The sequence below is a fragment of the Bactrocera tryoni genome, chromosome 3 (genome assembly GCF_016617805.1).
Source record: "Bactrocera tryoni isolate S06 chromosome 3, CSIRO_BtryS06_freeze2, whole genome shotgun sequence".
Taxonomy (NCBI): Eukaryota; Metazoa; Arthropoda; class Insecta; order Diptera; family Tephritidae; genus Bactrocera; species Bactrocera tryoni.
The window spans coordinates 17,265,830-17,280,690 of NC_052501.1; the positions used below are offsets into that span (position 1 = coordinate 17,265,830).

General features: G+C 38.4%; 1 protein-coding gene across 2 annotated transcripts in view; it reads left to right on the top strand.

Moving 5' to 3' along the window:
• The window catches only part of LOC120771554 (diacylglycerol kinase 1), a 195,647-nt gene that overhangs the window by 141,610 nt on the left and 39,176 nt on the right, over positions 1-14,861 (top strand). For both annotated transcript variants that reach the window (XM_040099615.1, XM_040099616.1), the window contains exons 10-12: positions 5,834-5,942; positions 9,379-9,510; positions 14,556-14,767. In XM_040099615.1, the coding sequence (XP_039955549.1) occupies positions 5,834-5,942; positions 9,379-9,510; positions 14,556-14,767 (453 nt within the window). The remainder of the gene's footprint in view (positions 1-5,833; positions 5,943-9,378; positions 9,511-14,555; positions 14,768-14,861) is intronic.

Sequence of the window (14,861 nt, forward strand, 5' to 3'; positions counted from 1 at the left end):
TCTGACCTTTCCAACAGAGTGGAGGTCTTCCTCTTCCTCTGCTTGCACCGGCCGGTACTGAATCGAATACTTTCAAAGTGGAGTGTTCTCAGCCGCTGTCTCTAGAATCGCTGCACTATATTAATGTCGCCGTATATCTCGTACAGATCAGCGTTCCATCGACTGCGGTACTCGGCCAAGATATTTCGTCTGGTCCTCGTCCTCAACCAGAATTCAACCAACTATATTCTGCATAAATATTGATGAACGCATACTATCAACTCCTTGCTGTCGTACGTCAGTAATTAATTGTTTTCACGAGCTAACTAAGTTCCTCTCAAACTTCCTTATGCTCTATTAATGAAGCATTAAAAATGCTTTCTACGCCTGGAGGTCGTACGTCAGTAATTAATTGTTTTCACGAGCTAACTAAGTTCCTCTCAAACTTCCTTATGCTCTATTAATGAAGCATTAAAAATGCTTTCTACGCCTGGAGGTTCGGCCGTAACATCTTCTCCGAGTGCTTCAGGTGTCCCAGCATTTAGAAATCTTCGCCTGCTTTGACTTTATACCCGATTTTTTTTTATTGTCAGGAACTTTATGGTGGTCAAGCGCTGTCGCCAGATCTTTTTAGACCGAGATCGAGCGAAATGAATCAGTGCGCTCTCTGCTCTTGTAAGAGCTTCTCCCTAGTTTCGGGAGTTCTAACTGGCCATTGCTCTATCGACGTTGATGCTGTTAGGTTAAGAATCTTACCCAAGGCCAGTGGCTGAAGCTGTATGGAAGAAGATGTGGTGGAATCAACTCAGCATTTCTCTTCTATTTCACCCGCGTTTGCGAGATCGAGACTTCAACACTTTCAGATATCCCATTGAACTGGTGAGGATAGAAATTGAACTCAAGTTTATATTGCTATAAAGAGCTTTTCTTATTTGTAAAATAGAATACAGGAATTCTGTTTTTATGGCATCATGAAGCTCTACATATAGTAGCGTCCTCCTACTTGATCATACTGCCTATCGGAAGTTATCGGAAATTCTGTTTCACTAAAATTTACTAGCCACATTGCAGAAAAATTTTTTGGTTCTTTAGATGATAACATGGAAGGAATTATAAGGACTAACAGCTTCCTTGCTTGGGTGCTTGCTATCATTCGTAACTTCGGTGGTTAGATCGACTTGACTTTACACTGCATTTCAGCAGTAACTTATTTCAAATGCTCTAAAGCTCGCCATTCTGTAGCCCTCAGCTCACCAGTTCCTTTTAATGTCAATCAATCCTTAATTTTTTTTTATTTTTCTGTCTTTATTTCATACTCTCCAAAGTGAAAAATCAATTTAAACCAAGCTCTTTATTCTTAACGGAAATTATGTACATGAAAATGTTTAAACTTTTCGATTCCTCATTATCATAAAGCTGAAATTTTACTCGTGATGTGCATATATGACATAGTCATAATAGATAACTGCATATATGCATATTTTATGGCAGCGTCTGTCATAAATTTCTGCACATTAATTCGTCATAAAATTGGTGAGGATCACAACCGAGAATCAAATTGAAGAGAATACATGTCAAATAATCATATAAACCATATAACAAATCAAACACGATGGGGGCTGCGATAAAATTCGATGAGTCGAATGTGACTTTTGGCGGTCGTAAATTTTGGGACGTCACTGTCGGGGAGGATGGTTATACATTCAGTAGAAAAGTCCTTTTCAGTAGAAATGGAGCAGATGCATTTAATGTGCTGCTGCAAGCAGTATTTTAAAATACCGTTTCACTTTTCTGATTTTTCTTGTTGGCTGTTTCATTGAGTAAGCAAATTATAACGGTACACGTGTTAATAATGGTAAAGCGGCGCAGACGGAAATACTTTAAGAGCTATGAAAAACCTCATTTTCGGCAACTCTGCCCTCACCCTCGGCTGCGACAACAAAAAGTTGCAAGCACACACACACAAAAATACACTTACTGATACATTTACATATACTCTCACATATTTACTTGCAACAGCTGGTGTGATTGCTTTGCCCACGCAAACCGCAACCTGCGGTCAAACTCAATAAAACTTTTCCAATTATTGCTACTTTTGCTTGCCGCCTCAAATGCTTACATAAGCATAAAATTCGACGCGCTCATTTACAAAGCACCGCAAAGGGTCCCAGCCACGCACACACAGACACACATGCAGGCACGCATACAAATGTGCGCTTTTTACGCTGATCGCTGATTATTTCGCTAGTTACACGGATGTTAATTTATTTTATTTGATTTGCTACAAACTATTTCCTTGTTTTTGTATTTGAACAGGTGTTTTTGTGCACTTTGACCCTTTCACTCATTTGGTGATATGATAATGAACAATCGTTTGTGGTGAAATCAGCCGCAGGCTGCAAATATGGCTGCATCAAAGTAAATTAAATAAATTGAATGTTGGTGGGCGGGTGAGCGCGGACGCAAAAAAAATTGAAGCTTAAAGCAAATGTCTTTAAACTTATTATATTTGCGCATATTTTTACATAAATAGTTGAGTAAACTCAAGGTTATGAGTTTTATTTTGATATAAAGCTTAATTTGTAGTTATTTTTACTGAGTTAAAGCTGTGAGCTATTTACTCATTCAACGCTGTGTCTACAGTGGCAGATAGTGCAGATTGAATCTTGTAATTATATTAAAAATTCGCCAATAACTGATGGCTATTTTGTGTCTCGATTTGTTACACTTTGCATTATCTTCACTATTTGCTCAGCAGAAGGTAGCAGAAAGAGAAGAAATATATCATGTCGCCAAAAAAACTCAAACAAGTCAACTTCAAAGGCGAGTTCTAATAAAAAGTCCTTTTTTCATTACTTTAAAACTCTTACGGTCAAAATTAAGAGTTGGTTATCCAACCCTAATTAACCACATGGTAGTTTGAATTAAAACGGAAAACAATTAACATATTTTTGAATATTTCCAAACAAAACAAGAAAAAAACGTTAACTTCGGTTGCATTATAACTCTTCTCAAATACACAAATTTCATAAAAGAACTTGATTTCAATTGAACTTGAACTTTCTACTTTGTATGGCAGCTAGAAGCTATAAATTTTCAGATCTTTATCTCAAAAACATTAAAATTAGTTCGCATATATATTGATAGATGAACAGACAGACAAGCCTAAGCCGTCTCAGCTCGTTATGCTGATTAATTAGATATACAAGGAGTGTTCCAAAGTAAACAGGACTTTTTGAATCTAGCGTTCCTCTATATGTCGACTGGTGCATTAGAATCTGCTATCTTCATCCATTGTCCAGTGATTTCATGACACTCATTGATTGGAAGTGAAGTTATTGCGTTTTAGGTGTCAGTGTGTTTGTGTTATAGGTGCGAAAATGAGCTTCGAACATAAACCTTTGTTTTAAAATTGGTAAAACTATTAGCGAAACGTTTGAATTGATGAAACATGTTTATGGCGATGATTACCTATCCCGTAGCAGAGTGCAGGAGTGATTTCAATGTTTTCAAAGTGGTCGCGCCGACATAAATGACGATCAACATGTGGGCCAATTAAAATCCGTGATCATCGGAAATTCCATCGAAACTGTGCGAGAATTCATCAAAAATCCGCCGAAATCATCATAGAAATTCATGGAAATAGAATTGAACATCTCCAAAACATCGATTTATCGCATTTTTATCGAACATTTGGGCTTACGAAAGGTGTGTGCACGGTTTGTTCCGCACAAATTGACTGACGACCAAAAATTGCTCAGATCAGATCGACGCTTGTAACTGATTATTTGACCAAAAATCACATTTTAACCATTACCCACTCCCCGTATTCACCTGATATGGCACCGTGCGACTTCTTCCTTTTCGGAAAAATGCATTCGCCCAGGAAAGGAAAGCGTTATGCAGACGTAAAGGTCATTCAAAAGGCTTGCACCGGCATACTGACGTCCATACCGGCCAACGAGCTAAAACACTCGTTCGACAAGTTTTCGGACCGTGCAAAAAGCTGTATTGAAGCAGAAGGAGACATACATAATGAACGGAATGTCATACTAGAAGATATCCGATGAAGTCCATTCGCCATCGCGAGCAACAGTTCGTGCCCATCCACTTTGTAGTAAATTTTGCGAAAGGATCTTGGTTTGCGGGCTAACAAAATCTAAATAGTGCAAGAATTGAGGAAGAACGGCCATCAAGTGAGTCGTACATTCGTTGAATGATGTCAAAACGAGATAGCCACCGAACCGGATGTTCCGCGAAGAAACTCACTTCCGGTTGAATGGTTCTTTAATAATTTAATTAGAACAAGATCGCGCTTCATACCATATAGACAACGAATCAATCAATGTATTGAATGAAACTTTTGGTGAGCGCACTATCCCGCGTAGTGGGCCTGTAGCGTGGCCTTCAAGATCGTGCAATTTAACATAGCTGAACTACTTTTTGTGAGGTACAGTGAAATTGCTTGATTACGCAAAGAACCCAACACTATTAACGACTTCAAAGAGAATAATTGGCGCATTATTTCTGACATGCGGATACAATTGTTGCAACAATTTGGCCTATCATTAGGTCATATGCAATTTATTTCTTCTTGAAAACGATGTGTCAAAAAAAATCAGCATCTATAGAATATAGGAAAACAACTGCAACCCAAACTAACTAATTACTTTCTAAGCTAAATATTATTTATTAATAATTGGATCTAACGGCAAAGAATAATAATAAAATCAGACCAGAGTTGCTACAATCACCTGTTTTTCAAAACAAAAAAATAAATAATTCCCTACATAATTTAAAATATGTGTATTCAACCGCATGTTGCATACTATCTATCTTTAATAAAACCAAGTAAATAAATTTCAAAGAGACTATCCGAACAAATCATTTCCGACAAGTTCGTGTCAAAAATGCTCTTTACTTAAATACGACTTCATCACAAGGAAATACCACCAATTTGCTACAAAAGCGTCACAATTTCTTTCACAACAAATTTAGCACAAGGAAATGTAATAAAACAAGTAACAAAAGTTATATAGTTCCGCCAACCGAGCATTCGCATTCGCGCACATCAAAGCATTTTTATCATTGCGTTTTTTATGCAACAAATTATATTTTTATATTGTTTATTGCGCCGCAATAGAGCTGAAAATTACATTTCCAGCTGTTCAACTGCGCACACAATCGCATTTCATCGCAGTTACTTAGCTGCCGCTTTGCTATTTTTCATCAACTTTTCATCTGCAACAGCCTGCCTTATGCCTTTGCGAGGGCTTTGAGACCCGCCACCCTCCCTTGCTGTTGCCTGTCCGCGAACGGTTTATACGGAATTAAATTTCAATGGAAATTCTTAATATATTTGCGCTAGCAAAGCGCGTTAACCCTGGCAGGCAACCGCTATTAACTCTTTTTCGACGTGGCAACAAAAGCGAAAGCCCGCTAGAAGAGCAACAATAAGAAGGAGAAGAAGAAAAAGCATTTTTCAGGCTTATATCATGCCCACAGCATTCAACACTAAAGAAACGTACATATGTAGTTACTTGAATTGCTGCTACTCACAGTACTCCGAGCGCCGCTTAACTGCTTGGGCATATTTGGCTCGAGGTTACTCATACGCCCTGTATGCCTTCAGCTGCTTTAATACAAGTGAATATGGAGACGCACATATATATTTGCGTAAATCTATGTGTGCACATGCATACATACGGCACATATACATATTTACACACGCATGCTCAAACATATGCACTTATTTACATATAAAGTGTTATCACCCACACATTCCACTCACATACTTTCTGCTCTTATATTACCTTTCTTAATCTTTTTCTGTTACTTTCTTTTTACTTCACAGATTCTGCAAGATATGATGGTGGAAATTGACTATGATGCCGATGGAACTGTTTCACTGGAAGAGTGGCAGCGTGGCGGCCTGACAACCATTCCACTGCTCGTGCTCTTGGGTAAGTATTATCTTCTTTGCGTGCATGCATGTATGAGTGCGTGTGTTTATAAAGGGTGTGTCAGGCGTGTTCTTTGGCCGTTTCTTCTTTAACAAAAGACAAAAGTGCCGGCAACTTCTTCAAGTAAAATGACTACTTAACTTGCTTTAAGCAAACTTGAGACAGCGACAATTAAGTTGTAGCAAACTTTCTTTGCTTTGCGTTGTGGCAATTGTGCGCGTTGATTTGCTAACTATTTTCCTTATTTAAACTTTTCATCAACTAGATTTTTTAATGAGCCCTTACATAATTACAAGCAAATATGGTGATGTCTTTTAAAGATTTAAATTTTAGGGCAAATTTTTAAGAAAATATTTGGGAAAATACTCTTTGCTGTTAACCACTGAGCAGAGTTGCCAACAGTTGCTCAGCGTCGTAACAAATTCGGCAGTCGAAAGCGATCTCGCCATCAACCCAAATAAAGCCGACATGGTTTTATTATTGCTAGAAGATACAATATTCCGGTGGCACCGCTGCCCCGATTGGAAGACATCCGTCTGCAACTAGCGGATACTTTGAAATATCTAGAGCGCATCCTGGATAGGAGGCTTGCATTGAAGAGAGAGCAAAAAAGGCACCGATTTCCCAATACTGCTGTAGAAGTGACATTGGCAAAAGATGGGGTCTGTCACCAAAAGTGGTCCTCTGGCTCTACGACAACATAGTCAAGCCCATCATATTCTATGAAGTCTTTATGTGGTGGGGAGCTCTAGAAAAAACCCACTTGCAAAGCACTCGAGACTATCCAACGGACGGCACTCATCAGCATGTGTGCTGCACTAAGGTCCACTCATGCCAATCATGGCACTTACCGTCATCTTGCACATGGTGCCCGTAGACATCGTCGGAAGGTATATGGCTGCGTGAGCTGATATCAGACTCAGAGAATCTGGGTTCCTAAAAGAACAAGTGTCCGAACACTTGGAAATCCTACTTTGACTTCATGCTGGGATCACTTGGATCATGAAGTCGACAAACCGATCTATTACAGCTCTTTTTCTGCTTACATACCGACGAGGAAGTAGTAGGTGGGAAGAAGCCGTTGGAAGAGAGGGGCAGCGAGCTTCTTAACGGATCGGTCAAAGCTTGGGGGAAGGTTGTTGGAGGGGTTTAATGTTAGCAGATCTCCATCAGCTCCAACTTCAGATTTCCTAACTATTGCAGTGTTTTCAAAGCCGAGGGTGCAGCTTTTAAGGTAGCAGTAGATTTACTGTTCCGGAGTGCTGCCTCCTTCAGAGAAATGTCCATTCACTCAGATAGCAGGGTGGCGATAGTAGCCTTGAACTCATTAACAGTGCATTCAGGGTTTATCAAGGAATGCCTAACCTCGCTATCAATAGCATCGAGTGTCTTTGTGATAAGACTAGTATGGGTGACGGCATATTACACACACACAGCAAAATCGCAGGAAGTTGTAAAGCAAATAGCTGAGCTTCACCGGAGATTGGTCAGCGCTGAGCCACCATCGGTGCATACGCTGTCAAAAAAGCCTTTTGGCGCAAGATCAATTGCAAGAGATCTTGTAATCTCTTTGCCCTCAGTAAGGTTAGCCTCTCCCTCCCTTCCCCCTGGAAGGTGAAGACTTAAACACTTGGGTGCCTTCAGACATCCCACCGAAGTGGCGGGAATGTAAATTAAACGCCTGTACAAATTTTTATTGGCTCCTAAGCGCTTTGTTAATTTATAAGCTCGAACACAGAAGTTTTTCTTTTCTATGGCTTCACAAAGGACTGCATATAGCATACCGCCTTAGCCCATCAAACCTCACCTATTCTAACCTTACTTATTAGTTGTCTGCGTTGCATATTTCTGTTCCTTCATAATCATTGTGATATCATCAAACGTACGGCACTCGTTGGCAAATATAATTCATAACGTGTCATCAACGATGATGAATTCGGTGAATTCGTTTATTTCTTAAGAAGTCAGCAACACATTTTGCAGACACATCACTAAACCCAGCGCTACTTTACATTTATTACTTTTGTGACAGCGTTGCGTGCGAATATAAAACTTTTACATTGCAAAAAATATGAACGACCTTTCTTGAAGAAATACTTATAACTCTATTTTAGTTTGTTCAGAAGCCACATGTTGCACATAAGGTATTCTAAACTCTGAAAATCTTATCAAAATGGAAATCTTACATAAGTGAAGCAAAGTTTTCAAGTAATAAGATCTAATCACATTTGATCCGAACTTCCAAAAAAATATTCTCACGGAAACTTTTAAAACAAATCAATTATCACCTTCAAAATATGTTTCTGAGCCAATACAAGTATACCAACGTCATATTTTCCATATTCTTGTTATAAATCTCGGGACGGGTGACGTTCAGAGCCTTCCGCTAATTTTGATTTATTGGTTACGATTAATGTCATATTTATAAAACCACGTCTCGTCACTAGTAATTATGAGCTTAATGAATGTGGGATTCTCAGCTATGTTATCAAGCCTCTCTTTAGCGAACTTTACTGAAACTCATTTTTGAAAAACATGCAGTTTTTTGGTACGAGTTTAACATTGATACGCTTCATATACAAAACATTAACCAAAATTTATTGAGTCGATCCATAAGAGATGTTAGTATCTCCTTAAAGACCGCAGACTCAATAACAGAAGTGGAGGAACAACTGGAGTCATGTATGTTTTCGATGACTTCACGATCTTCACTGAATCCTTTGTGCCACTCAAATACTTTGTTCGTGATGAAGTCTCCAAATCTTTTCTTCAACATTTTGACGGATTTCGTAATCGTATTTCCATTGAAAACACAAATTTGCAAGGAAACTGGCTAACATTTTTTTCATAATAAAAATTCAATCAAAAAGTCATAGGCAAATTTTTTGATTTGTATTAAGACAACCAATTGATGAAAAAAATGTTTATAGATATAGACTAGTACGGTTAATATTTGATCATATGTTCTGTTTACCTTCGCGATGCTGAGTTCATTGTTTTTAAGTTCAATATTTAAACTGTTTTTAGCTTGGTGTATAGCACGAGTCATATGTAAGTGCATTAAGGTAAAGCGGAAAAAATGTTAAATGTCACAACAGTGATCCTCAAAGATCTCGTTAAGGGTTTCTTCTGTATAATTTCCTTAATAGTCACAAGTAAGACATCTAGAACTCAAATCTGACTGAACGGAGTTAAGCTGGGACCCAAATGAAATATTTTTCAGCGAATTAATTAAATTTAAATATCCGCCGGAAATATACTTATAAATATAATTAAATTTTATTGCACTCGCTGCTTCGCACCCTTGTATGTTTTACTTACATATTGCCATTACGCTCGTTTACGCTTTCAATCATTTAGATACATATCTGTGTGTGCATCTCTTCCCACATTCAATACTCTAAAACTATATTTTTTCTTTATGCTCTCATTGCAGGCGTTGACAATACGGCACTGAAGGAGGATGGCATTCATGTGTGGCGCTTAAAACATTTCAGCAAGCCGGCATATTGTAATCTCTGCCTGAATATGTTGGTCGGCCTTGGCAAAAAGGGTCTCTGCTGTGTGTGTAAGTACAAGTTCGACACAAACATATACCATATACAAAATGGTGGGTGTGTGTGTGTTGCACTTGCATGTGCCTTAGTGCATTTCCGGTTCGTGATGAAGTTCACTTTAAACGCCGGAAATTCAAATAACTCTGTAAGTGAAAAGTTAAATTGCAACTGGCTGGCTGACGGGAAGCGACGGATAGATGGGTATTTATTTAAATTTACATTTTCCAAATGCGCCACTGCAAGCACATACGTGCATGTGTGAGCGTGTGTGTGTGTGTGTGGTGCGTTCATGCGTTTGTTGGTGCTTATTTGTTTGCACAGTCGAGTGCATTACATTTGCCGGAAATCATTCGGCACGTAAATTGCTTCAAGAAATTGCTTCATACGCATTTACATAACTGCCTACACAAGCGAGCGAAAATAACTCAAATTTAGGCTAATGAATTTTACATCGGAGCGAATTTGCATAAACAAAATAAGTTCGTTAGTCATACACAATTTGAATTAAATACCACTATTCCCCATCTAAACACATGTAATTAAAATCAAATGTAGGGTAAATGTAATATAACAGTATCTTAATGTTTCAGTTAAGAGTCTGTTTATTTGCCTATGCCGAAAATTACACTGAATACTATTTATAGTTTTATTGAATCATTTATTTTGCTAAATCAAAACTAAGTTTAGTTTTAGCCAAAGTCTGTCAAAAGTCATCTTGGTGCTCATCGCTTTCTTTGGTTACCGTACCAAGGTTCAACATTAATTCGTACCACATTGGTCAAAAGGTAAATAAACGGTAATTTCGTTGTAAATTAATTAACAAGCTACTTTGAAAACTAAGTAATACTGCCTTAAATGGACCCTTACGTTTCCTTGATATGACAATCCAATCTGGGAGGCCAATAAGTCACGCATAAACCAGTTATGGTCCTTTGCGATACCAGATAGAGTTTAGCTGATAGGTCAAGAAGACTAGTCATCCTTTAGGTTGCCAGCGCTTAACGCGAATTTCAGCAGAATCTCCGGCCTCATTGTCGATTCCTCTTCCAGTGTATCATACCTTGTGGACCTCAGATGCTTATAGCGTAGTCTTGCCAATGCGAAACAAGTGCACAAAAGATGATCCATTGTTTCTCTGGTGCCTTGCTCTAGACATTTCCAGCAGCCTTCTCGACCTGTCAACTCAAACCTTCCACCAAACAGTGATCAGTTGGTATCCTCAGCATGTTCCAACAGTCTTTCCTATTGAGTGCCAATAAGAATTTTGTATACTTCCGATCTACCGTTTTGCACATGACTTTTGCAGTTTTCCACCTAGATTTCCACCATCGAGTTTTGATTTTCTTTACCATGCTTCTGTCGAGACCATATAGGCAATGCATGGGTTTCCCAATGTTAATCACGTTTTCTTGTGTTAGCCGTACACCATTTTTGACAATCTCGTCCACTATTTCTATGCCCGCGTTGCCTTTGTGGCCTGGCACTCAGTAGAAGTGAAGTTGCTTGCTTCAGTCAACACTTCCCATTGCTGCCCTGCTTCCCAAGACCCTTCTGGCCAACATGCGATACGAGGTTACTGCACAGTCCAATAAATATTTCAGGAAATTTTGATGATGGAAACAAGTTTTAATAGAATTTAAAGACAAAAAATTGGGAAAAAATATCGAGCTAGGAAACTTTTGTTAATCACGGGTCACAAATTCTAAGTTTCTGCGATTTAGATCATCACAAAGTAGTTAAACGCACATTTTTGACTATGCAGAAGATAGTAGTATGGACAAATGAAGTATTGGGAAGGATTTTCGCATTCAGTAACATCAATGCGGACAAAATGTGTTTCAAAGCCATCTTTTTAGACGGATTAACAAATGCTAAGGTATAACAGGAGGTTTAATTTAAAATTTTATTAAAACTCGAATGCAGCTGAGAGTTAGCAGCATTAGCACGAGAAAGCCATCATTTATCTTGGCGAAGCAGATGTTTTGTAGGCATCAATCATATTATTCCATTATTGCCGAATAGTTAGCAACTGAACTCTATGGATCTTAGCGAAATTGTACAATATATTTATCAAGAAAAATTGAGGAACTCGCTAGAAAGAGCTTAAGCCATTTATTAGAAAGAAGTCAGCATTTTCATCGGTTTATTGACCGATAAAAGCTACTAATTTTATTTCCCTCCCATACATATATTTAAAATTTCTTATGATTATATTTAATACTACAGCCCAAAGTATATTAAATTTGTAAAAGCCAGAAGAAAACGTGACGACCTGAGTCAATTTAGTCTTGACCGTCTGTCTATATATAAGCAAACTAATCTGCCAGTTTTTGAGATAACAATCTGTCCTATTCTCTTCAAGAGGTGGACACTTGAGCAAACCTTGAAGAGAAAGAATGTTAAGCGATTGAGGCGAAAGTTTCAATCCGCCCGACGGTCCAATTCTGACAGGTTGTCCCAGCTTAGGGATATTTGTTGTTGATGGAGCGAGTATACGAATATATTGCTCAAAATTAAAGAAGAGTATCGGAAAAGTTTTGTTAGAGAGAATATGATCGACCCCTGGCGTCCGGTAAGATCAAGATCTGGTGAAATGGCGACTATAACACAGCGTTATTGGGGCGTTTGAAGGACGAAATTTCCGTAAACAGCTGTATTTGAAGAAGAATAAACTGCTGTTTCACCAAGGTAATGTACCGTGTCACAAGTCAGTGAACACAATGGTAAAAATCCACGAATTGGGCTGCTAATTGCTTCCACATGCACCGTATTCCCCAGATCCCCAGGGGCTATTTACTGTTCTCAAATTTCAAAAGAATGCTCGCTGTAAAGAATTTCTTTCGAATGAAGAGCTGACCGCCGAACCTAGGCCTATATTGTAGAAAAGGACAAATCATACTACGGAAATGGGAAAAAAGTTGAAGGGTCTCTATAATAACTATATAAGCCTTGAAGGGCACTATATTGAAAGAAAAAAGTCGAATGTTGCCAAAAAAATGGGGTTTAATATGGTAGGCCGGGAACTTTCAATTGACCTGTTAAAACTTCTTTAAAAAAATTAAATAAAAAAAAAATAAAAATTAAATTAAATAAGTAAAAACGAAGATCTCAATAAAGTATTATATACAAGGTCTGACGCAAAAGAAACAGGACTGTTAAAAAAACAACAAAAAATTAATATTTTTCAAAAGTTATATTTTTTTATTCAAAGTAGTTTCCTTGTGCTTCGATGCAGCGTTTAGCCCTCTCAATTAGCATTTCAAAAGAGTGTTTAAGGTCATTTTTCGGAATGCTCTTGAGAATACCGGTCGTCGCCTTTTCGATAGCTGAAATGTCCTGAAACCAGTGTCTTTTCATGGGCAAATGAAGTTTTCCAAATAGGTAAAAATCACAGGGTGCCAGATCAGGTAAGTAGGGTGAGTGATTAATGGTTAATATGGAGTTTCTTGTCAAAAAATCAGTGACAAGCGTCGACCGATGACACGGCGCATTATCGTGCAACAGGCGCCAGGACCCTGCCTCACGGTATTGTGGTCGAGCACGACGAATGCGTGACAAAATACGCTTCATAACACCAAGGTAAAACACAGCATTAATCGTTTGGCCAGCTGGGACGAACTCTAGGTGTACAATACCCTCGGAATCGTAAAAACAAATCAGCATTGTCTTTATTTTTGACTTCTAAAGACGACCGACTTCTGATCGTCACAGAGGTCCTCACGACCTTTTTGGAATCGCTTAAACCACTCATACACATTACTGCGGGATAGGCACTGATCACCATAAACTTTTTTCATCATTTTAAATGTTTCAGTAAACGTTTTTCCAAGTTTAAAACAAAATTTAATATTTGCTCTTTACATTTTACGACCGATGACCAAAAGCTGCTGTCACTTTTTGATCGATAACATCGATTGTAGTTAACCAATTGTCTTAAAATTTTTACGAAATGTCAACAAGAGATCAAACTTTTTAGTTCATATACCCACCAATAGGTGGCGCCACCAGAAACAGTTATATTTCTGTTCTTTTTCTTTTGCGACAGACCTTGTATAACAAGAAAAAACGTTAATTTCGGCTGCACTGAAGCTAATATACCCTTCACAGGTGCATTTCTTTTAGTAACTATGTGTTCAGTTTGTTGGCAGCTATATGCTACAGTCATTCGATCTGAACAATTTCTTCGGAGATTACATTGTTGCCCTAGAAAATAACCTGCGCCAACTTTGGTGAAAATACATTGTCAAATATGAAAGCTTTCCATACAAGAACTTGGTTTCGATCGTTCAGTTTGTATAGCATCTATATTTTATGGTAGTCCAATATCGACAGATCTGATAAATGAGCAGCTTCTTGAAGAGAAAATGACGTTTGCAAAAATTCAAAACGATATCTTAAAACGTGAGGTACTAGTTCGTATATTTACAGACGGACAGACAGACGGACATGGCTAAAACGACTCAGCTCAACATACTGATCATTTATATATGTATATACTTTATAGGGTCTCCGACGCTTCCTTCTGCGTGTTACAAACTTCGTGGCAAACTTAATATATCCTGTTCAGGGTATAATAATATCATATGTAGTAGTACAAGTAAATAGCTACTTGTAAAGAAAATTTTCCAGTCAATAAAATTCTATTGCGTGCGTTTGCATAAATTAGCCATTAAAGTCAATCGTAAGTACTTATGTAAACGCATGTAGGTGTCCACACACACACACACCCACAAGCACAAACACGCAAACAGCCGTCAAGTGATAGCTGAAAACTCGCAAAAACCCAAGTGGAAATGAAAAACTTTACGAGTTGACACGAATTCGCAATTAACAAATGTTGCTGACATGTGTTTATTTTTCTCTTCTCTTCCACACACCGCTAAATGCAAATTTTTGCGCACGCTTTCCAATGCAATACACAAAAATAAAAACAACAACGCGAAATTATTACGGGCACTCACCGCCGTGCTGATGATGTCAACGGTGCTGACAACTGCTGATTATGACCAACGACAATAACAAATACCAACAACAATAACAAATATTACAACAACAGTATGCAAATATACGGTGCACGAACGTTGCGTGCAACGTGCACCACCCTCTTGCATCACCACCTATGTAAAAACAAAGAAAGCCAAGGGAGGCGGCGACATGTTGCACCATTGGGTCGATGGCAATTGCTATGGCCGCTGCTCCAAGTGTCGCAAACGCATTAAGGCATATCACGGCATCACCGGCTTGACGTGTCGCTGGTGCCACATGATGGTAAGTAGTACCTACTATATGTTGCATGTGTATTAAATTTATCGCTGTTGCTGTTTTTGCTCTGACTGATAACAGTCAATTTGAAACGCATGTG